This window comes from Passer domesticus, chromosome 3 (assembly GCF_036417665.1).
Source record: "Passer domesticus isolate bPasDom1 chromosome 3, bPasDom1.hap1, whole genome shotgun sequence".
NCBI lineage: Eukaryota > Metazoa > Chordata > Aves > Passeriformes > Passeridae > Passer > Passer domesticus.
This window is the reverse complement of record NC_087476.1, coordinates 104,655,142-104,677,621: the sequence shown is the minus strand read 5'-3', so window position 1 is coordinate 104,677,621 and position 22,480 is coordinate 104,655,142. Positions and strand designations below refer to the sequence as shown.

Sequence of the window (22,480 nt, the reverse complement as noted above, 5' to 3'; positions counted from 1 at the left end):
AAACTCCAAAACCTCATTAAAGGGGCAAAAGAATCTTTTTTTTTTTTTTTTTCTGTCTCTCTGTGCAATTGATTTCTGCTTATACAGTATGACTGGTGTACAAAGGAAGAGTCTTCCTCTGATCTGTACTGTGAAGGAGGGGGGAAGAGCGTGAACAGGTGACCTTTTGTGGCTGAGCCACACAGCAGTTGCTGGGTAATAAATTTCTGTGGAAGGTTGTGGAGGTAAGCCGGTGACACAATGCAAGAGTATTGCAAATACAAAACAAACTGGCACTACTTATCATTGCTTGAGGTCCACAAGGAGAAAGGAGGCTAGGAAGAGGGGGGAAAAAAAGAGTAGGGAAGATGAGGGGAAGAAACATGTTAAGAAATTAGAGGCTGGCAGAGGGTATTTACTGTATTTAAATACAGAGGTGTTCAGTGCCTGCTTTGTGTTTCTGCAGCAGCTGCCTGAGCATGACAGGTGAGGTGAGGGATAGGGACCTATTTCTGCAGTATTTATTCCAACAAAAATCCTGCTTATGTGAAGTCTTAAAAATCAAAGCACATCTAGAAATAATTTTGCCGGTGCTTTTTTGGAATGTATTTGAAACTGAATATATAAAACTGAAGAGCTCTATGCATGTGGCACACCTGTATAGTGAGATTCACTATATGTTATTAGTTTTGTTCAAATTCGTTAGTAAAAGACAAAATAAATAAAAAATTTGCACTTGAAGTGAGATGATTTTTCTCAGGTAAAGTTGGCTTTTTTGTCAAGACAGCCTTACCATTGTCATCTCTGCCTTTTGGTTTTCTTTCCCAGGGAATAGATTTAAAGGCAGGAGGTGTTAAAAAGAGGGAAAGTAATTTTTTGTGACAGTCATTTTTTTCTCTTGGTAGGATTCCTAGTTAAGCAAAAGATCTAATCCTGTCACTAATTCCCTTTCTTTTCTGTGATGGCGCTCTGCCGTAGGATATGACTGTAGATTCTGCAGAAGTTTGCAAATTACAATGTGGGATGGGGTTTTTCACCCCAGCCATTACTCAATTTTGCTGTGTTTCGGGGAGTGGAGGATTTTTATTTCCGGTATAAATTTAATAGAAATCTGTGACCTTAGATATAACATTAAATGTGTTTCATAAGTGAGCTCTGTGTAGGGGAAGTCTTCAAGGTATTTGCTTCTGTATCTTCACAGCTGCCATGTTGAGGTGTGAACATCTTTGGTTTTCACTGAAAAAATTAGTTTGCAGTCAGTGAAATCTACCATTCTCTGGTTAGCATATGGCAGTTTAGGTCTCCTTCCACATCTCAGGCTATTGTTTTAGTGCATAATAGCATGCATTAAATAATAATGTACTCCTGCTGCAGTAGTCACATTCCCTGATTAGAAGTAAGCAGGTGGACTGACAAGTCAGTCATTTATCTGGATCATAAACACGCTTTTATCATATTAAGGTAATGTTACCTAAATAGAGATTGTCTATTAGCCTGCCTGAAGCACTGTTAGATAGAATTCATTCATATCATTAATGCTTGTTTTCCAGTGTACAGCACAATGTCATCCAAGAGCTTCAGGCAGATAATTTTACTCATGATGGCTGGAAATGTAGACCTGTTCCTGGCTGGTTTATGTTTTCTGTCAGTAGATGTGACCAATAGGGGACCAAAATGGAAAGGAATTCAAATGTGTTTCAAAGACTGGCCTGGTTTTGTTCTTTGCTGAGGTGAATGAGCATTTGTGGTGCCTTCAGGCTTGTCTTAAGCCAGGAGAGCATCTTGGATATCTCATCCTTCCAGCAGAGGCATTCATGTGGCAGCAGAGAGATACGTTTCACTTAGCAAAGAATAACCCCTTGCGTTAGACCTTTGCTTTGGTTCAGAACTTTCCTGACAGCTTTGACAGAAGGCAAACGTATCCCTTAACTCCTTTTCAGTCTCAGACAGACAGCTTTCATTTAGTCCTACAGTACCCCAGCTCAAGACATGGGCTGCTTTGGGAGAGCCATTGCTTTTAGGTTTTTCTTTTTCTACCTCTGTGGAGATAGAGCTCTCAGAGTTTCTTGGCTTTACTGACTCACCTCAACTTCCTGTGCCCCAGACCAGAGTGATTTCACTAAATAAAGGTTTGATTCACAAGTATTGTGGTCAGACTTCAAGTTCCAAGCAAAACAAATACAAAGTGTACAGTACAAGCCTGTGCTTGATAATGGGACAAGCAAATAGGAAATGAAAGGCATATGATAGTCACTAGGATACTGCTGAGAAACCACTTTCCAGCTTGTAAAGATAGCTGTGTTTTAAACAGCCCTCTTACGTGTTCTTCATTGCAGCACTCTTTTTGCCACATGCCATTGAGGTGACTGATGTTTTCAACAGGTTAGTGATTTGTGGTTTTGCAGATACTGTGTGCATTCACATATTTCTCATTCTTTGTTTCAGAGATGGTGATGTTGCTGGAATGGTGGTCAGGCACCGATTGCACCCTTTACACTGACCCAGAGAGTTACCACAAGTACGGGAAGGAGAATGCCATCGTAATCCTTAATCACAACTTTGAAATTGACTTTCTCTGTGGTTGGAACTTTTGTGAGAGATTTGGGGTCTTGGGGGTGAGTTACTTAGTATTTAAGATAAATCTCCTTGGATGTGGAAAAAACTACTAAATAAGTTAATTGTGTTTTCGAATTAACAGATCCGTGCTCGAATTTCACTCGGCTGCTGTCCAGAATTAGAGGTCAACCTAAAGCAGTGCAGTGCAAGTGTGTGGAGACAGGATGGCTCAGGAAACCACAGCTATTTTAAAAGCATTGCAGTTAAAGCTGATGAAGGAAATATTTTCTTAACCTGTGGAGATCATTACAGTTATTTCTCTCTGTGTGTTTGCTAAGTAACCATTGCAGTTCATTGTGCTGCATAAAGATGAGCTATCCTGTGATTCTTTCCCAGTTAAATTACAGAATTTATTTGCTTTTTGCAGTGTAGCCTTACAAATCCACAGCTAGAGTTTGAGTGATGTAGCCTGCCTCTTTCAGAATGAAAGAGCAGCCATCTTACGTGAAAGCAGTGACTAGCTAAAAGCAGTAAGAGATGGGGGAGGAATGAGTTATCCATGGTTGAATACACTGCTGCATTAAGCTAGCAGTTCATGTGTGTTTGTTTCCAGGCTTGCGTTTTTGTTTCCCCAGTCAGATCATGGGGATAATTGAAGCCCTCATCTAGATCAGCCTGAGTTCATTCTGTGATGGTGACAATATTCTCTATCTGTAAAGGATTTAGATAAGGGTTCCTCCTTCACAAGGAAGAAAACCAGTGACTCATTTTGGCAGTGTTCTTCAGCATCCTAGCTTTGATACTGGCCTCTGGCAAAAGTCCTGACCTTGGATTGTGTGAACCTCTGAATTTTGTGGCCTTCCCTTTGGACTCCTTGCATTTCTGGACATTTAGGCACCACTCCTGTCACTCTCAAATTAGAATAATGGCAATCTGTTTAACAAAAACGTAAAAAGGGGCCTTAAAAGTGGAGGAAAGTGAACTGAAGCATTACAGGCTCTTTGTGTAACCAGAATGGCTGTTGGCTTCTGAGTAACTTCTGCCATGTTATTGAGGACTTGAGTACACACTGCAGGATGGCATGGAACAGTAGAAAACGTAGGGAAACCTGTTCCTGTTGGGCAAATGTAAGTGCAAAAAAAACAGTGGTGCTGAAGTCAGTCTGTCTGATTTTGTAAGCCAAATGGCCTCAGTTCTCTAAATGTGTTTTTGAGAAGGTCAGGTGCTTCTTCAGAAAACACCAATGTAGAAAATTGAGGGATTGCTTCTCTACAAAGTAATAGGGGCCTACAAGGTCAAAAATACCTTATTTTACATTGTTGCTGTGTAGCTGAATGGAATTTTACTAGCTGCAATTTTTTAATAGTTTTCCAAGTTAATAAGGATTCTGTGTTAGTTTTTATGTTGTTACCTACACATAGGGAAACCACAGTGTAGAAACAACTGTTGAAATTACTGTGCTGCACTTACTGAAAATATTTTTTCCCTTTTTTGGCTGCTTGCATATATTACTCAGTTTGCATTTATGCTAATCTTAGGATTATTTTAGAAACTGATATATGCTGGTTGTGGTTTTGCTTTTTTTTTTTTAACAGCAAAACAAAACAAATAAACATAAGACCCAAACAACCAACACAAAACTATTTCAGTCCTGAGTAATGTACTGTGGTTTTACTTCCCAGAAACTGTTCCTGGAAGAAATAGTTTCCACGTGCTCTCATTTGCATTGATCTTTTTACTTAACAAAGCAGTGCATTTCCCTCTTGAGGCAACCAGCCCAAGCTGTTCTTAAGCCATGTTAAAAAAAACCATAAAGAATGGAAAATGCCAAACAGTGATTTTCCTGATGGAATTGCCTATACTGCTATACTGGTACTTGTCTTTGGCCAATGCAAGGGTTGTGCAGTGATGAGGAGTGTAGGTTGGTTTGACTTGTGCTGCCTTACATGAGCTGCTACTGTGCAAAATTTCAGGGCATGGTGTGGCAGCACAGTTAGGAACATAAGAACCTTTAGGGTTGATGTTGAATTGTAAGAATTGTAGGAAAGAGGCAAGTGCACAGGGGCTTTCTGGGGTGTCGCAGCCTCCAGTGTTTTGTAGCTCAGGGACTTTGTGGATGTTTATATTTAATGATGTTTAATTGTATGCTCTGTGAAGTTTCTATGCAAACTTTGGGTATCAGCCAACAGCTTACTTAGCTGATCTCATGTCCGCTGCTGCTGGAAAGGAGATCTTGCACGTGCAGTCTCCTGCATCTGTTATGATGCTTGTCTGCCCTATTTAGCCATGTTTTAGAAACTCTGTCTCTTTTCTGCCTTAACTAATCCCGTGAAGAGAGAAGAAATGGCTGGGGAGGGGGAAGAGGGAAAAGGTGAAGACAGTTTAGAGCCAAAGGAGTTGGAACTGACTGTGCTTGGCTTCAGCAGGCAGAATGGCTTTGTTGTGACACTCAGCTGTGCCCTGCAGCTTTGGCAGACAACAGTAACACTCTTAAGAGTGTCACAAGCATGTTCAAGCTGTATTTTGCAGCTTGAACATTTCTTTAATGAAGCCCTTAAATAATTGCTGTAATTTTTTGCTTGGTTGTTATGGTGTAACCATCCAGGCAGCTGAACACCACACAGCCACTTGTGTACTCCCTGCCCCCTGTAGGAAGGGGGAGAGAACTGGGGGAGGAAGGAGGAGGAATTTGGGGTTGAGGTAGAGTCTAATAGGACAGAAAAGGAAGGGGCAAAAATAATGATAATGATGGTGATAAAATAATCAGAGTGTATGAAACAAATTATTCACAATGGAGTTGTTCACCACAGTCCAGTTCCTTAGCAGCAGTCCCCAGCCTCTTTGCCCCTAGTTTATATACTGAGCATAACATCAAATGGTATGGAATATCCCTTTGGCTAGTTTGAGTCAGCTGTCCTGCTGTGTCTCTTCCCAGCTCTTTGTGTCTGCCAGTCTGCTTGCTGGCAGGGTGGTGAGAAGCCAGAGTCCTTGATGTAGTGTAAACACTGCTTAGCAACAACTAAAACATCCGTGTGTTATCAACATTATTCTCCTCATAAGCACAAAGCACAGCTACTGGGAAGAAAATTAGCTCTGTTCCAACTGAAATCCAGACATTGTTTTTGTTTATTTGAAAACAATATTAAACATCCTTAAACCTGTCTTGTCCCTTTGGTTCCCAAATTAAAAAAAAGTCTTTCCCTTTTGAAAACTGCCTTTCCTGGTCTTTGTTGAAACATTCAATCTGTGCATTTGTCTGCTTCTTCTCTTGTCTCTCTTCTCCTGGACTGGCTTTCTCTTTATAACCAAATTGCCATAATCCCTACAATTTTATAAAATGCTTATCAGTGTATCTTTGATTTATCAATGTGCTTTAGGGTTTGGGTTTTTTTTTGCTGTTTCTGGTAGATGGAGTGGGAGTTGCATAGTCTCTTGCCTGTTTTTAGGTTTGTGAATCTGAGTGCCCTCCTAAGGATTCAGATCTTGGCACATGTATGGCATGAGGTTCTCTGCTCTCTGCTGTGTCCTTCCCTTTTGCTGGCTGTGGCATTCCAGTCCTAGGATTTACCTTATTAGTAGGGACAGCCTAGCTACTGTGTCCCCATTCAAGTGCATTAGTAGCCCTTAGTTTCCTCAAGGTGTGTTGCTAGTCATCCTCTTGAAAAAAGACCCAGTGGACACCAGAACTCAAAATCAGGACATGTGCAAATTCTGAGGGAGCTGTTTTCAGGATTCTTACCAAAAGCACTTTAATATGCTCCCTGCCAGGATTCACTACTTTGTTGTTTGCTCTGACGAAGTGGCAATAAAATAGCTTTGTTAGTAATTTTAACAGCCATTTGTCTGAGATGAAACCATTAATATTGGCAAAAATTGCCAGTGCATTAAAGCTAAAACCTGCTGGTTTTAACCTTAACTACCTGCTCCGTATGTCAGGAAACTTAATTTTATTTGAGAGTTGCTTATGTTGAAACTTGCTGCTTGAAAAGCTGAGTGTGGCCTTAAATGTAGGTGTGAGAAGATACTTTTTGATATTATTGTATGAGACTAATAGGTGTGTGGGCACAATAGGTTGTTTGTGCATTTTAATATATTCATGCATTTTTTAACTAGATTTGAAGTGGTAAAGGGACAAAATCAGGCTTACTAGGTCTCTGTAACCTTTCCAACATGGAGAAGTTTTATTCAATATGAAGCATGAGGAATTAGGAGCATAACTAAATTTCTGGAATGATGGCTTTGAGTGACTAAAGAAACATACCTTGCCATCATGATGTCCCAGAGAGTATAATATGAATGAGTGATATATTTCAAAAGTAGGGCAGTTGGAATCATTGAAAGTATGTCAGTGCTGAAGGCAGCCTGCAGAGCAAATAACTTACAAGGCAGATTGCTGTTGCTAATGGCTTGCACTACAATGGACTTGTTTTAAAACTCAGGGACAAGTTTTGTTGGACACTTTCAGCTTTCACATTGATTTTGTGCTGTTTGTTGTGTTCTTTAAACAAGAGGTGTTGAATAACTGAGGCTGGACATGTAGAATAAAGATTTTCTTTCTTTGACAGTGTAGTTGGGCAAATGCACTAAAGCAAGTTTATAAAAATACCCTTTTTTAAGGTGATGTTGGTGCAGTCATTCACAAACAGAGAATTTCATGGGTATTTCATTTGAATAAACTCGGACAAAATAAATTAATCTGGATTACAAAATAAATTAATCTGGATGAAAATGTTAGTACTGTAGATAAATTGTCCCAGTCCAGCAGTAATTTCATTAAACATCTGTTGAAATTACACAGTTCTGAGCACTAAAAATGTTTGACTTCCTTCAAGAAGGCCACTTACATGGAATAAATCAGCACTTTTTAATTATTTTTTTTTCTTGTTGAACAAGCTGAATTTGAAGATTAGAGGCAGCTATCACATGTTTACCAAAGCACTTTACTAAAGGAAAAGTTAGTGACCGAAGTCAACTGGAATTGCATTTTTTCCCCCCAGGTATTTTCACAGGAGCTGTGCATGGGTAGATGGCTGAAACAGAACAGCTCTAGTCATAACTCTAGTTACTGTAAGAGGGATCACAGAATCACAGAACATGCAGAGTTGGAAAGAACCCTCAAGGATCATCGAGTCCAGCTCCTGGCCCTGCACAGCTCCATGCCCAGGAATCACGCCAGGTGCCCGAGAGCATTGTCCAAGAGCTTCTTGGACTCTGTTGGGCTGGTGCTGTGACCACTTCCCTTTGGGATGAAAAACCTTTTCCTAATATCCAATTTAAACCTCCCCTGACACAACTTCAGGCCATTCCCTCAGGCCCTGTCCCTGCTCACCACAGAGCAGAGATCAGAGCCTGCCCCTCCTGTTCCCCTCACAGGAAGCTGTAGCTGCAGTGAGGTCTCCCCTCAGTCTCCTCCAGGCTGAACAGAACAAGTGACCTCAGCTGCTCCTCAAGGTCCTTCACCATCCTCGTTGCCCTCCTTTGGACACTCTCTAATAATTTAATGTATTTTTACATTGTGGATCCCAAAGCTGCCCCCAGCACTCGGGGTGAGGCTGCCCCAGCTCAGAGCAGAGCAGGACAATCCCCTGCCTTGCCTGGCTGGTGATGCTGTGCCTGATGCCCCCAGGACAGGGTTGGCCCTCCTGGCTGCCAGGGCACTGCTGGCTCAGGTTCAACTTGCCATCAGCCAGGACCCCCAAGTCCCTTTCTGTGGCACTGCTCTCCAGCATTTCATTGCCCAGTGTACAGGGCAGCTTCCAAGGGGAGGCCTGATGTATTCCCCCCTCACAAGAACAGCCTTGCCAGGATAATGCACTGAGGAGTTTCCTTAGTCTAATCAGTTCTGTCGTTAGCCTTCCTTCTCCTGCTAGAACAGATGGGTGCATAAAATAGTGCGAGGTGATTTAGTTTATTTTTGTGTGCTTCTAAGGAGTCATACTCACACATGTCTAAAAGAGCACTTTCAAATTTTAAAACTGCATCAGCACGGTGAAAGAATAAGAACGTGCCCCAGGGAAGAGTTGAGACATCTGTTGTGCTTTCATGGTTATACCTGTACTGCAGAACACATACTCGCAGTATCATTTCTTGGTTTCACTGGGCCAGGTGCAACTTCTCTCCTGCCTCTTGTGTCACTCATGCTCCTTTTAAAGTATGTAAAGTATTAGAAAATAGGTATGGTGAAATAATAATTTTGGCTAGCTTTTTGGACTATAATTTCTGCTATTTGAAGTCTGCAGGAGGGCTATTACATTGTCTCTTCTGACGCTGTGTTCTGGGGGCCTTGTGCACTCTATGCAGAGTACACTTAGGTTAGTTTATGGTAGTTCTTATGACACTGAACACTAACTGTAAATAAACTTCAAGAGCATGTTGAGGTTTCTTCTCTTTTGCAGGGTGGGGGTGGTGGTGATAGGGCTGCTGTTGGCGTCCTTGTGCAGGAAAGTGGTCAAAGGAGAGCCTGTTTTTCTGTGCCCACTTTGGGGAGCTGGAAGAGGAGGTGGGCTCAGTGTTGCTACTGTCATGTAATGGGGACCAGTGTACAATGAGGCTTGAAACTGGAATTACTGCAGCTGCTTCTCAGGGGAGTAGTGGGCTTGGAGCCCTGATCTGAGTCCATCACTGAAATTAGGAAATTCTCAAATGCTTAAGAGGGAGCACTATTATTGCAAACATTAAATCATCTAATAGAGATGGTTCCCACATTCTTAGAAATTGAATTCTCTGTCATCCTCTGTTCTGCTTCTGTTTAACAGTTGCTGGTGAAGCTGTGTGATGTGCACTTGCCTTCCAGTCTTACAAGTTTTTAGATAGCTGAATTATTTAAGGTATTTTCCTTCTCAAAGAAGGAGAGCAGATGAAAAAAATGAGCTGAGATGAAGAATTAGGTCAAGTCTCTTCCTGTAGCAGCCAAATGAATGGGAGTGACTAAAAAAATAGAATGAAATATTTTCTGATGATGGTAACTTCTACCAATAAGTAATTTCTAGTCAAATACCATATCCTGGAATCCATCTGCAGAGCTTTTTGATGGGCTAGCTTATAATAATATGGTCAGAAACTGGACTGTAATTATTCCCATCTTTCTTTGAAAGAAATGTCACTGTTTGTTTAAGAAATGCTGAAGCAACAGTTTCTTTATGAACACAACACACACCTGTGCCATTTTATTGATTGAATAACCAAGTGGAATGTAGAACAGCTCACCAGGATAGGCTGGCTTGGAAGGCAAGAAAGGAGCACATGGAATCAATTCTCCTGCCCTAGGGGATGTCAGTCTGAGATGATCACAGAGTTAAATTCTGGAGTAGGATTAATTTACAGAGCATGCGGAATGCTTGATAAATCACAGACTTCCTGTCGTGTGTCTGGGCTAGTCACTTCAGTGTCTGTCACACCTCTGAGACAGGAAGAGTGCTTTTTTTGTTTTTTCCTGCTCCAGAAGCATGCTTTGAAGAGGAACTCGCTACCCTTTCATAAACAGAACTGAACACAAATTAAGTATTCTTATTGCTGCTGTTGTTTCTAGTGTTTAAGGTTTCTTCTGTTGCTAAGCCATGTGTGCATAGCATCAGTATATTGTGCTGCAGTGGCTCTGCTTTTTGTTTTCCTCTCTCTCGTTATTTTTTTTTCCCTCCATGTTGAGCTATATAGTTTCAATATAGTTTCAAGGTATCTTAAAGGAACTTGAGCTGCCACTGCCAGGATCTGATTGAATTAAGAATTTTGATTGATACCGCACAGGTAATTTACATGGATTCCTCCATGTTTGAAGGAGTTTGGCTTCTCTTTTGGGTTTTAGTGTTTGGGTAGGAGAGAGCAGCACACACTCATATGTATTTATTCTAGAAGTCTTCCATGCAGATACCTGAGATTAGATTTGACTGTTCTGTCATATAAGAAAAAAACTTATTTTTCTTTGTTTTGCTTTTACGCTGGTGTTTAAACTGGGTCTGATCAATATAAATGGATAGCTTTGTGTCTAACTATGCAAGTCTCATACCCACCTTCCACTCTTAAGTGGTTTAACTCTGTTTGACTTGCTTTGATTCTGTCTTGCAGAGTTCCAAAGTGCTTGCAAAGAAGGAGCTCTCCTACATGCCCATCATTGGCTGGATGTGGTATTTCCTAGAGATCGTCTTCTGCAAGCGTAAGTGGGAGGAAGATCGGAAAACTGTCGTACAAAAGTTGCTCAATCTCCGGGACTACCCTGAAAACTTTTGGGTGAGTGATGCTTAACAAATGGAGTGTGAGGTAGCAGGAATGAGGCACAGGCAATTTGTGATGCTTACCAGGTTGTTCCTGAGACTTTTGATTCATTAGCTTCCTGGGGAGTATCAGGAAACTACTCCCAGCTGAATTCTTTCTGGAGTTTCCCATGTACTGCGTTGTCTGTTTCCTTCTCTGTAGTATGGAGCCCTGCAGATACTACTGCAAAAATACCTGCACTGTGATCCACTCAGAATTTTGTGGTTCTCTAATTACAGGTGCTGGATAGGGGTAGATGCAGGGGTCCATGGCTGTGTTACAGATGCATGTGACAATTTTGTGTTGAAGTACATCAGCTATATTTGTTACCTAAGCTCTCCTTTCACCTTAGATTGCAGAGTTAATATACTAGAGTTGTCTCCTTCCCTATGATTCTGCCACTCCTGTGAAGGTGTTTGGTCAGACATGACCCAGTAGAAGTGGAAGCCACCTGGTCAGAGAAGTGTCCTGATGTAGCCATTGTCTCTGCTCCAGGGAGAAGATTGGTGTCACTTTTCAGTAACAAGAAAGTCTTACTTTTTGCATCACCATATTTTTTAAGTATTCACCCTGCCTGGAATTTTTCTGACAATGAATAGCCTTTGAATTTTTTCTCTTCTCAGAAATCATAAAAATTGCAGTTCTTCTGAGCTAGTGATGGCAAGAGTGCCATTTAGTTAAAGAAATGGAATCTTAAGCAGCATCCTCAGGGCCTACAGAAACTATTGCTGTTGCCTCGTGAAGATGTATGTGCTGTATTTCTCATGCTCTGAAACAAATTTATTTTGTTAATTGTCATTGATTTTAAATGAGTGCTAAGCAATCAAAACTAATCTCTCTGCTTCAATGTTTAAGTGACTTCCAGGCAGGAAGCTGTCTAGCAAAGGGGTGATTCTGGGATTTTAGTTTCAGTTTTCTCCAGAGATTTGCCTGTGCTCTGTGACTTTTCTATACACGTAGGCAGCTCGACTCTAATCACTGAGCACAAGCCACCACCATCCTGTAGATACTCCTGTAGAGGGATTGCTAAAAAGGAGTATACCTATGTAAGGGAGATAATTGTTAATGTACACCTGGGGTTATTGCAGTGTGGAGTTTTGATTTGCTTTTGTATGACGACATAATGTCAAAAGGCACAAGAGTAGCACCTTGGAAAGTAGAGAAGGCAAAGCATGCTAAGTGAACTAGAGAGACTTTCTCATCAGTTTCTCTGTGAGTCATCAATCTGAATAATATTATGCATGCAATACACGAGTAAAAGCACTCTTGGATGAGCTAGAACTGAAGCTGGCTGCTTGGCTCGTTTCTTCAATATCTCTGTCTGTTTTGGCTCCATTTTTGCTGTGGGTTATAAGGACTTACTTTGTGTCATTTGGCAGTGCTCTCTGATGTGTTAGTTTGCATTCATGCTTGGCAGAAAGCAGATGGGCAAGTGGTAAATCTCCAGAGATCTGTGTGCTGTCCCCTGCCTGCCAGTGGCAAGACTGTAATTATTCATGTCTGAGCATTTCCACTGTATAGTTCATAGGAGATTGAGCCTTTCAGTTGTCCTGCATGTGCTGCCTTACACCTGTTAACAGCTGTCTCATTGGCATCAGAGTTACTGCCTGAAGTTTTCCATGGACCTCAAGTGCCATAGGGAAAGCAAGCAAGGTTGGAGTGAGGGTGGACAAGCTGGATGCTGAAGCATTTCCTAGAAATGTGTTTAGTTTAGACACTTAGCAAGTTTTAGATGCCATGATATTTGAACACTTTATCATCAGAGAGAGATTTGCAACAGGAGTATGTTTTGAGTGTTTTGTAACAGTTTATGAAGATGGAGTGACTCAGAGAAACCAAGTCATTCTGATGGCAAGTAGCAGAGCAGATGTTAAAGCCTAAAGGCTGAGATTCAAACTGGATGGCAAGTTGGAGGAGTGTTTGGGTTTGGGGTTTTGGGGTTGTTATTTTGGTTTGTTGGGATTTGCTATCTCAGTCAAATACATAAATGTGTATTGATTACATTACATAAATTACATAAATGTGTATGTGGCTACACCTGTCCCAGCTAGCACTGTTAATTTGGGTTGTGCTGGTGGGAATTTGAGAGAACTCTGCTCAGTCAGCAGAAGACCTGAGCTTCTGTCTAACTGTAATTCTGTCTTGGTTTTAGTTCCTGATTCACTGTGAGGGCACAAGGTTCACAGAGCAGAAGCACCAGATCAGCATGCAGGTAGCTGAAGCCAAAGGCTTGCCCAAGCTCAAGTACCACCTCCTGCCACGAACGAAGGGATTTGCTGTCACCGTGCAGTGTTTGAGAAATGTAGGTAAGGAAAGTCACAGGGGACAATGCTAAATGGTTATTTCCTGTAACTGCTGACAGTTTGCCATGCTTTTCTTTTCCCTGTAACGTGTCCTAGCAGAAAAATCCTGGGATGCTTTCAGAAGCATCTGTTTTTTTCATTAGACTCTGGTTTTAATAACAAAGTCTTGAATCAGTTTGTGGGGTTGGTTTCAGTTGGGGTTTTTTGTTTTGTTCTTTTTGTGGGGGTTTTTTGTTTGTGTTTTAATTTATTATTGTTATGTTTTGTTAACTGTGACTCTGTGTTGAGGAATCTCAGTTGCATATTTTGTATCAGCTGGTGCATATGTTGTTGCATATTTTGTACGTATTGCCAAAGAATAATATTTCTTAGTATTTGCTAAGCAATTCTATTCTAAATGAAGCAAATGCATCTGTAGAGAGTCTGAGGCAGTGTGTCTTAAAATAATTCCTTGTGGTAAATGACTACCTCAAATAATGCAATTTTAAAATAAAAAAAAATTCTACTTTAAATTTCTGTATAGATTTGCTCTTTAGAGTTTCTTAATGGAGCTGAGGAAGGGGAGTAGGCCTCGACTGAAGATACATGTAGGTGAAATTCATAAACAGTTTCTACATTGTAGAACATGAGTAAGTTTTTCTTTATTAATTTTATTTTGAGTTCCTCATTTATTTCTGGTTACTTGCATTTGCCAACATTAAAGTGACATCATTTTGCACATGTTGCCTTTGAAGTGATATTCTCTGACTAATACTATCTATCAAATTCCTTGTCTAGCACTACTGTCAGTCTTCTGCTGTTTTCTTCACAGGCAAAGGAAAGACAGTGCTAAGAAGCTGTAGTGTTACAGGGTCTTTGGGATCTGGTAGATCTGTGTGTTAGATGGCTATGTGTGAGAAAGAAAAAAGTGGTTTCTGGTTTAGAAGAAAATGTTCCAGCTTGACTGAAGTTAATGTCAGAACTTCTTTTGTCCTTGAAGACGTGTTTTCACGTGGCATATCTGGGATAGCTGCTGTAAGAAAAGCTTCCCAGTCAGCTGGCTTGCTATCTCTTGTATTTCTTCTAAATACCCTCTGGCAAGCCAGGTAGATCATAGCACTGTTGTAGCTTCCCAGGCACCCACAACTTTCCAGCCCAAAGATGGATAGCAGAGCTTGAATCCTTTCTGGTCCATGAAGAAGAGGTAAGTTATGTGAAGCATCCAGCAACCCCCTGAGGAGCACAGTTTAGCCTTGCCTTTGGAATAAGGGGGACTGTTCTGCTGAGGACAGAACAGGGGGTAGAAAACTTGAGGCACAGAAGAAGGGTTGAGTCAGAACTCTGTGGCCTCTAATGCCCTGAGCTGGGAGTCAGGAACAGGTTATTTTGGTGGTTATTTTGTTCTTTTCACTGCTGTGTGTAATGCAAGCAAAGTATGGCATAATAGCAGGCAAGCAGCTGATTGTGGGAAAACATTCCAAAAGGAAACAACTTCAGGAAATCCGAGTGACATAAAAAGTTTTAGACATCCATGCCACACACTTACACATAACACTTACTAGTACCCTAAATATTTTAAATACTTTCAGAAAAAGAAGACTGAGGCTGCTAGATTACTTATCTATTATGGGGAGTAGAGTATATGTCCCTGCCTCAATCCAGAACCTGTAACTTGCTGGATGGAGCAGTGTAAGGCCAGGAAGAAGGCACTATTTCCCTGTGAGGGTTTGAGGAGAAGTAGGGTCATAACTTCTCATACACAGTTTCAGCAAAAACCTGAGCTTAAAAACCCAACCAACAAACCTCTGAGAGTTTGGTGACCCCAGACTGGTGTTGCAGGTTCTTCTAGGTTTGTTGCTTTACTTGCCTTGTTATTTTTTTCAGTGAGAGGAAGATAGAAAGGTTACTGCTTGGGTTGCTATATGTTTCTATCCTATTATAGAGACAAGGGGTTCATGTAAAGAGCATCTGAAAACAATGTCTTATTTTTTCAAGCTCCTTGTAGCATTATTATGTACAGATAATAAGTCCATGCAGATTTTTTTGAATAGAGAATGTGGTGACAGTCTCTTTTGACAGTCCATGATCTGGAAATGTGTTACTATCTAGAAATTAGGTCATATCCCTGTGCATCTCTAAAAGTGAGAGACTGGTGCTGAGCTGCCTGAGCCCATTTTGGGCTCTGGCATTTAGGCTGATGCACTTTCTGTTCTCCCACAAGGGTGGTGGGCCTGGCTGGAGTGCCTGGCTAAGGGATGCAGCTGCAGCACGACACAGTGGAGCCAGGTCACAGGTTTGGGACCAGTTCATAGCTGGGTGTGACAGAGCTCCTGTCCCATTTTTTTCCTCCTTTCTGACAAGGGTGTGATTCGGCTTGCCAGAGGTTGTAGTACTCTGGGATGGGTAGATGCTGGTTTCTCTGGCTGCAGATGTAATTCACCCATGGCAGCAGAGATCACAGGCTGGTCCTCTTCAAAGCTTTGTATGAAGTCTTAATGGTACCTGCTGCAGTCACTCTGGAAAGAGTTCAGAAGTTCTGCAGTAGCTGGAAACAGACATTGGTGACATCAGTTTGGCAAGCCCACCTGTTGTGAAAAACTTAGTTTTGGAAGGTATTTATTTAATGTGCATATATTGGAATCTGCCTCCATGCCAGTGATGTGATATCTGTCAATATAAACAAATGTATTTGGATAAAAATAACTTTCATGAAAATAACAAGTAAAGAACCTTCCCTCCTAACTAATTTCTTTCATTAGTGATGAAAGAACTTCAGAACTTGCTTTCAGAAGTTCAGATCTCCGTACATAATTTGATTCTTAAAGAAATGCTTCTAATATTTTCTGAACTTGTTCTGATACTTTTGTCGGTGACCATTCCTACCAGTATGGTTTTACAGATACAGTCCCCAGGAACTTAATTTCTAGAAGCTGTTCACTTTCTTAATAAATTGCTGTTTGCTACCTGTACTGTTCATGGAAGCAAATGAAAATACAGATCTGTTTCTAAGACATTCATCCATTACTTACAGTAAAAGTAGATGTCTGGCTGTATATCAGACCATCATATCCTTTCAGCTGCTTTTATTGAGTAAAGACTTGTACTTAAAAATGTACTTCATGATGGATTGTAGATAAGACCAAGTCTTGTTGTGTACCTTTTCCTCCAGTTGTGCATGCTGGGAACTGCTGTCCCAGAGGGACTGCATGAGAATTCCAGGGTGATATTCTCATGGCGTTTTGGGGTATGACAGTGTTTGGGCCTATTGCAATGACTTTTTTTCCCCCATCAGCTGTATATTAGTCCTGGATTTTTTTTTTTTCAAGTGGGTTTCTATTCATCATCCAGAGCAAGTAACAAAGTTTGAGAGGATGAGTGGTTCTTGTTCAAGCTGGCTCAATTAATGAAATGTTAAAGGATTGTTTCAAGGTGGTGTCACATCAGCAGCACAGTGAATGCCTCTGTACCTTTCCCTCCCTTTTCCAGTCTTCAGATCATTTTGTGCTCGTATGAAGATGCATGTAGCTATACTCATTGCCTGTAGGTTGATTTGTCAGTGGATCATCCTGGCATAATCCACCATGGCCACAAAATAGTGTGTGAAATTCAAGAGGACAGTCAAAGTAACAAAAATCCTCTCTAGATATGTAATCTGAGGATTTTTTTTTAGGTTGAAGTTAAGAAATTAAATCTTAAATTCTTAAGTACTTAGCTCTCTGTCAGAATGCTGTAGACAAAACCCAAAGTTAATGATATGAGAAAAAAGCTGGGGAGAGATTAGAAAACAAAACAAAAAAACCCCTAATTTTTTTTGACAGAAAGAAAAACTTTAAAATATTTGTGTTTTGTTTTTAATGAAAAAGAGATTCTGAGACATAACTCCTTTAAAAAAATATTTCACAGTTGAAGGCAAACTTTTCAAATGCTGCTTGTATTAGCTTGAGAGTGAGACAGTTGCAATGTTTTCAACATAATATGGAGGGTTTTTTTCACTGGTTTTAGAACGTGAATTTTCTGGTCTCTTCAGCTTTTGGATGAGAAAATCATGAGATGTCCTATTCTAATTATGCAATTACATAATCCATGTTTAATGATAACCTGTTTCAGTGTGTCACACAGCATGCTAGTGCTTCTTTGACTGTGGATGCTTTCTGGCAAATTTTCATTTCATTTCATGTCAAGCCTTTTTCTTGACACTTTCTTTGTTATTCTTTTCCTGCACTCTCAGAATGAGAAAGCTGAAATCTTTAGCTATCTTCAGTTATATCTGGATAGCAGAGGTCTGTTTACTCCTGCACATTGCTCTCATTGTCATGGGTTTGGCACTGCTTTGCACCAAAAGATTTCAGTGTGTTACTAAAAGGTACTAGACTGAATATTAAACTGCAGACCAGTTGGAAACTGAAATAGCTTTTTTTTTCCCCCTGGAGAAAAGGAAAGCTCTGTGTAAGACTGTCAGCACATAAAGATGTTACTGTCCATCTCCACAGAAGTTTTTTTCAAAACAGGAGAACTGTCTTCCAATATGTCTCCACAAAAACCCAATTCATAGAAAAACTCAAATGTAGATGCCTTGTAAGAGATGGAAGAAAAAGTGTTGTGTGTGTCATACTTTGCTTTATTGCATCCTTATTGTTGCTAGAATAATCTCATGCTATTAAAGAATAAACTAAGAAGCTTACACTGTATAAACCCAACTGAGCTCTTGTTTTCCTTCAATTACATTGGATTAGTAAATTAGAGTAGATTAGTAAAATCCTTCTACACTAAGAAGCTTAAAAATGGAGTCAGATAATTGATTTTTAAAAAAGTAATTTCATACTTTTATTTTACAGGGAGAGTAATGTGTTTGAAGTAGATTTTGTCTTGTTTTTAGTTTTGAGTTTAGGCTAAGGACCCAACTGTAGTAGGAAAAGAATGGAGTTGTTAGTGAGGGGCAGAGTCATTTTGCACTGACAGGGGCTTGGCCTTTGTTCTCAGGATTTTCTTTCAGCACTGAAGCCAGGCTTCACTGTGAATTCAGTTTTGCAGTAACAAATGATGTGGTGAGTTTCTGGGAGCTGAATGCTGAGACCAAACCATAGTTCTGTCATAGCTAGAGAGGTTTCAAAACCAAGAGCAAATCTGTCCTGTGTAATAAGTCCTTCTTAGGTGGGTCAGGAGGTTTCACAATAAAGGTTCACCACAAGCATTTTTATTAATTATTGCAAAACTCTAGAGCAGAAAGCCTAAAATACAACAGGCTACACATGAAAATGCTTCTTAGTCACATTGGTGACAAAAAATAGGAAAGTTTTTTTGCCGTCTTTGCGCTTAGAGTTCATACCATGATGCACAACTGATTCAGTGTTGGGAAAATGAATCATTCTCTGGTAATTTTGTGGCATTAGGAAAATAGTGTATCTAAGGATGTATTCAAATAAACTTTTTTGCAGCGCTTCATGTGGTTCTAAACAGTGAATGCTTTTTCTGTAGCAACTGCTTGTTACTGCTCTTTTAGTTTATCTGCCATCAGCCTTTGCAAATGGTTTTACTGTTCCTATCCAGTCCTGAGCTGCACAGTTTTCTCAGGGCTGGAAGTTTGGCTGCAGTTTTGTTCAGCAGAACTTCCATGTTCTGTTCCTCACATCTGTATGTCTTCATAGCACAGCCAGCTCACACAAGATGTGGAGTGTCCTTCTCTCTCTGTCTCTGCCCTAGAGGAAGGGCCTGAGTTACCGAACACTGGGCATGGCCCTGGGGCCATTCGTGGCTGCATTAAGCCCTCCTGCTGCAGGAGGTCTCTCGCACACACTTCACCTGTTCTTAGTCAAAGGGTGTATATTGTTCATTGTTTGTATCTGCCTATTGTTTCCTCACATTTAGGGGCAGGTGTTGATTCCCAGTGAGCTGAAGAAGGTAACAGTTCTGCAACCATTTGACTCCTAGGAAGTCCTAGGTGTATTCTGCCAGAAGCTGTCATACTGCACCTGATGAGGAAGGAGGCAAGGGTGGATGGAGAGCAAACCTTTCCATTCTGCTGGTGCAGTTCCTGAAAGAGTCACTGGTTATTTGGCTTCTGAAAACCTGCATGTTGAAAAATTCCATTGTCATTTTTACCTTGGTGACAGCTCAAACTGTGGTGCTATTGCTGATGACTTACTTAAATATTCTCTTTGTCTGAGAGAGAATTACTTATTACTACAGTAAACACATAACCTGTTTTTCTTCTTGCAGTATCTGCAGTCTATGATTCTACCCTTAATTTTAGAAATAATGAAAATCCAACATTGCTGGGAGTTCTAAATGGAAAGAAATATCATGCAGATTTATATGTAAGGCAAGTAATCCATATTTTAATTCCTTTTAAGCAGGAGTATGTACTTGAAATCACACTTGGTCAAATAAGGGAATATTTTGAAGTTGATAAGAGAAAAGCAGATCTCTACCAACGTGGCTTCACAGAACTTCAGATAAAAATTCATACGGGTTGGGTAGTGTTTCTGGTAAAGTTCTGTGATTATAACTATGTGAGGAGCCCGTAAATGTCTACAGAACTTTTTGTTTATTATTTTTACTCATTTGTGTGTCTGTTAGCTCAGCAGCAGCACTGGGGCCTCTTTTCACTCACTTGTGCAGAATACCAAACCCAATCTAAATGTTCAGGCGGAGTTGCTTTATACCTGTCTCTGGCACAGGAGTTCCAGAGATAGTTCCAGTTCCTCTGGTGGGGGTCAGGCTCAGGGCTTTCCCACCTGGTGGTGTTGCTGTTGATCTGTTTGACAGCTGTCCCCTCCCTACCCCTAGCAGGGGGTTGTTTAATGAAAAAAACATTACCTGGATTCCTTTTCATTAAGGTTTCCATGAATTACAAATACCCTAATGGCTTCCCATGATGTTAATGGGAAAGAGCCAGTTCCCAGGTGAGGTTCTACCAGCAGCACCTGTGCTACAGGCACTCAGGGCATGTGATGATGTAGGGTTGGAGCATAAGAGCCTAAAAGTGATGCTGCAAGTGATCAGGAGTTCATCATAATCCCTTAAGAGCTATTGTGGACCAGCGAGCTGGTCCAGTTACTTTGTCCTGGATAGAAATATGAAGTGGAATAGGGTAACCTCTGCTTTCTACTTCTCCTTTTCTGCCTGTTTGAAAAAGTATTTTTTGCAGAGCTGTTTTTGTCCAAGAGTAAAAGGAAAGTTTCTCTTGATTCCTCTTCCCACGTGGTAGCTCAGTCTGGTGTCCTCATGTTTGGTGTGCATGGCCTGACTGGATGGCATTCACAGAGCCCTGCCTGTGGATGTCAGCTCCAGCAGAACAGAGGGGTTCCTCTTGCTGTGTCACCCCTTGCACTATTCCAGCCTGCTGCAAGTCAGTCTGGCATAGGCATGGAAATTGCTTTTCACAGCTCATCCTGAAAAGCTGTTACAGGCAGGGTAAACCTGGTGGCTAAATTTGTTTTGGCAATTAGTTGGGGACTATCACGGATTTCTTCAGAATCTGTATTTGCTGTATTTGCTTGTTGAAGGGCTGTAGATCTTGCACAATATAAAAAAGGTATAAAATGTGGTGTGTCTTCTGTCAGATAATCTGTCTGTATAATGCAAGTCCTGTTCATGAAAGTCAAAGTATTTAACACTCTTCAATTTCTCTTGTTTACCATTGGCAGGCGGATTCCACTAGAGGAAGTCCCAGAAGATGAGCAGGAATGTTCTACCTGGCTCCACAAACTATATCAAGAAAAGGTTGGATTTTTTTGTCAAGACAGCACTTATGAGCCACTAGTGCTGGGTTATTTCTAGTGCTAGTAAACCTATACACAGTGTGCATGTGTCGTGTCCTAATTTGGAGGTTTGGGGTGAGTTGGTTTGTTTGGGTTTCAGGGTAAGTGCTCTGTTTCTCTGCATACAAACTAGATCCTGTGCTGCCAGTCATGATTGCTTTTGTTTGGTACATAGAGCAACAGGAAGAAAGTTTAAACAAGCCTTTCTAGAGCAGTTTTAAGCCTCTTCTTTAGAAAGTTGCATAAGGATACAAAAATTGAAATTGTCTCACTGCCTTCTGATTGGCAGAAAGAGCCCCTTCTTCTAGAAGACACCTTCCAAATCAAGAAGCAATTTGTGGGCTAAATAAGTATATTCTTTAGTGTATTAAAATTTTTGTCCCTTTTGTCCCTGCCTTTTTTACCAAGACAGACATCCAGCATTAAAAGAACAGGCTGATAAATTGTTTTCACACTGTGGATTTAGAAGGCATGCATTTAAGATTCCTAATTTCATAGGATTGGGAGAGAATAATAACGATTGTGTTTGTAGATGCCCAGTGGTTTGGGGTTTTTTCCTTTTTTTTCTTTGCAAATGCTTTCATATGAATCCTTCATCTTTCAGAATCTGTTTCTTCTGGGCTGTTTTTATGAATGTTGGAGATAGTTGCTGGGAGATGTGCTTTTTGAATGCAGGCAGCACTCCCATTTCAGTCAGTGGGAGTCATAGGTATGCACGGCATGAGGGCCTGGCAGCTCACTTTGCTTCAATACCTTGATCAAAGTTATGTATTCAGACTGGAATGCAGCAGTGCTTTGGATTTAGAAATTATAGAATATAGCTGTGCTCTAGTTTCTCTCACTGGGACAGCAAAATTCTGCTGTGCCATTTGTCGTGCTCTTCCCAGGATACCACATGAGCGTTTCTGTATCAACAGTGCCCTGGCACGTCTCAATTTCAAATCATGACTGTTTCTGCTGTAATTCATATCTCTTCTAAGCAGCTTGCATACAGGAATGTGGAAAGTAAATGTGTCTTGAGACCTCACTTGTAGGTCTACTCCCTTTGCCTCTGATCCCCCTTCTCAGAGTTTGTGCCCCTTACACCTGATAGAGGCACAGCCTCCAGCACCTTTACAGAAAAGCAGGCTGTACCCACGGCCCATGTACATGTGAATGGACTTTTTGCTCAGCATTGCAGAAGTCCACTTGCTGCTAATATGAGTTTGTAGCCCTGTTTCATGTCCCTGAGAACTGTTCAGACGTTTGCAAGACAAGAACGTAAGTGTGAATGTGGTGATTGTTTTCCTCAATCCTTTATTGCATAATTGAAATAATTCACTCCAAGATTTTTCTGGTTTTCCCTCTTCGACAAACACTCAGTTGCTTATAGTGCAGAGTGTACATCTATCCTTCATAATACTATATTGTACAATATATCACAGTATTCTTCATATCTGTTCTTCATGACAGCTTCACTTGCTGGTTGGTTAAGTCTCTGGTTTCCTATTTAAGTATAGGAGTGAAGTTTTTCATCCAGGAGTGAGTTATGCTGTGTTCAGTTTTCCATTCCACTAAAACCTTTTTTGTTAATGTGAATGTTTTTGATTGATTAAGGTTGGGGGGAGCTGTTTGTTCATTTGTGTTTTGGTTTGGGATTTTCAGTGATTATTTTAG

At 40.7% G+C, this 22,480-nt stretch overlaps 1 protein-coding gene across 5 annotated transcripts in view; it reads left to right on the top strand.

Moving 5' to 3' along the window:
* AGPAT4 (1-acylglycerol-3-phosphate O-acyltransferase 4) overlaps positions 1-22,480 on the top strand; it is an 81,569-nt gene that overhangs the window by 45,209 nt on the left and 13,880 nt on the right. For 4 of the 5 annotated variants that reach the window (XM_064414873.1, XM_064414872.1, XM_064414874.1 and 1 more), the window contains 5 exons: positions 2,425-2,594; positions 10,597-10,758; positions 12,935-13,088; positions 19,281-19,383; positions 20,711-20,786. In XM_064414873.1, the coding sequence (XP_064270943.1) occupies positions 2,425-2,594; positions 10,597-10,758; positions 12,935-13,088; positions 19,281-19,383; positions 20,711-20,786 (665 nt within the window). Of the gene's footprint in view, positions 1-2,321; positions 2,342-2,424; positions 2,595-10,596; positions 10,759-12,934; positions 13,089-19,280; positions 19,384-20,710; positions 20,787-22,480 lie in introns of those variants that run through there. The other variant, XM_064414876.1, reaches the window with a different exon arrangement.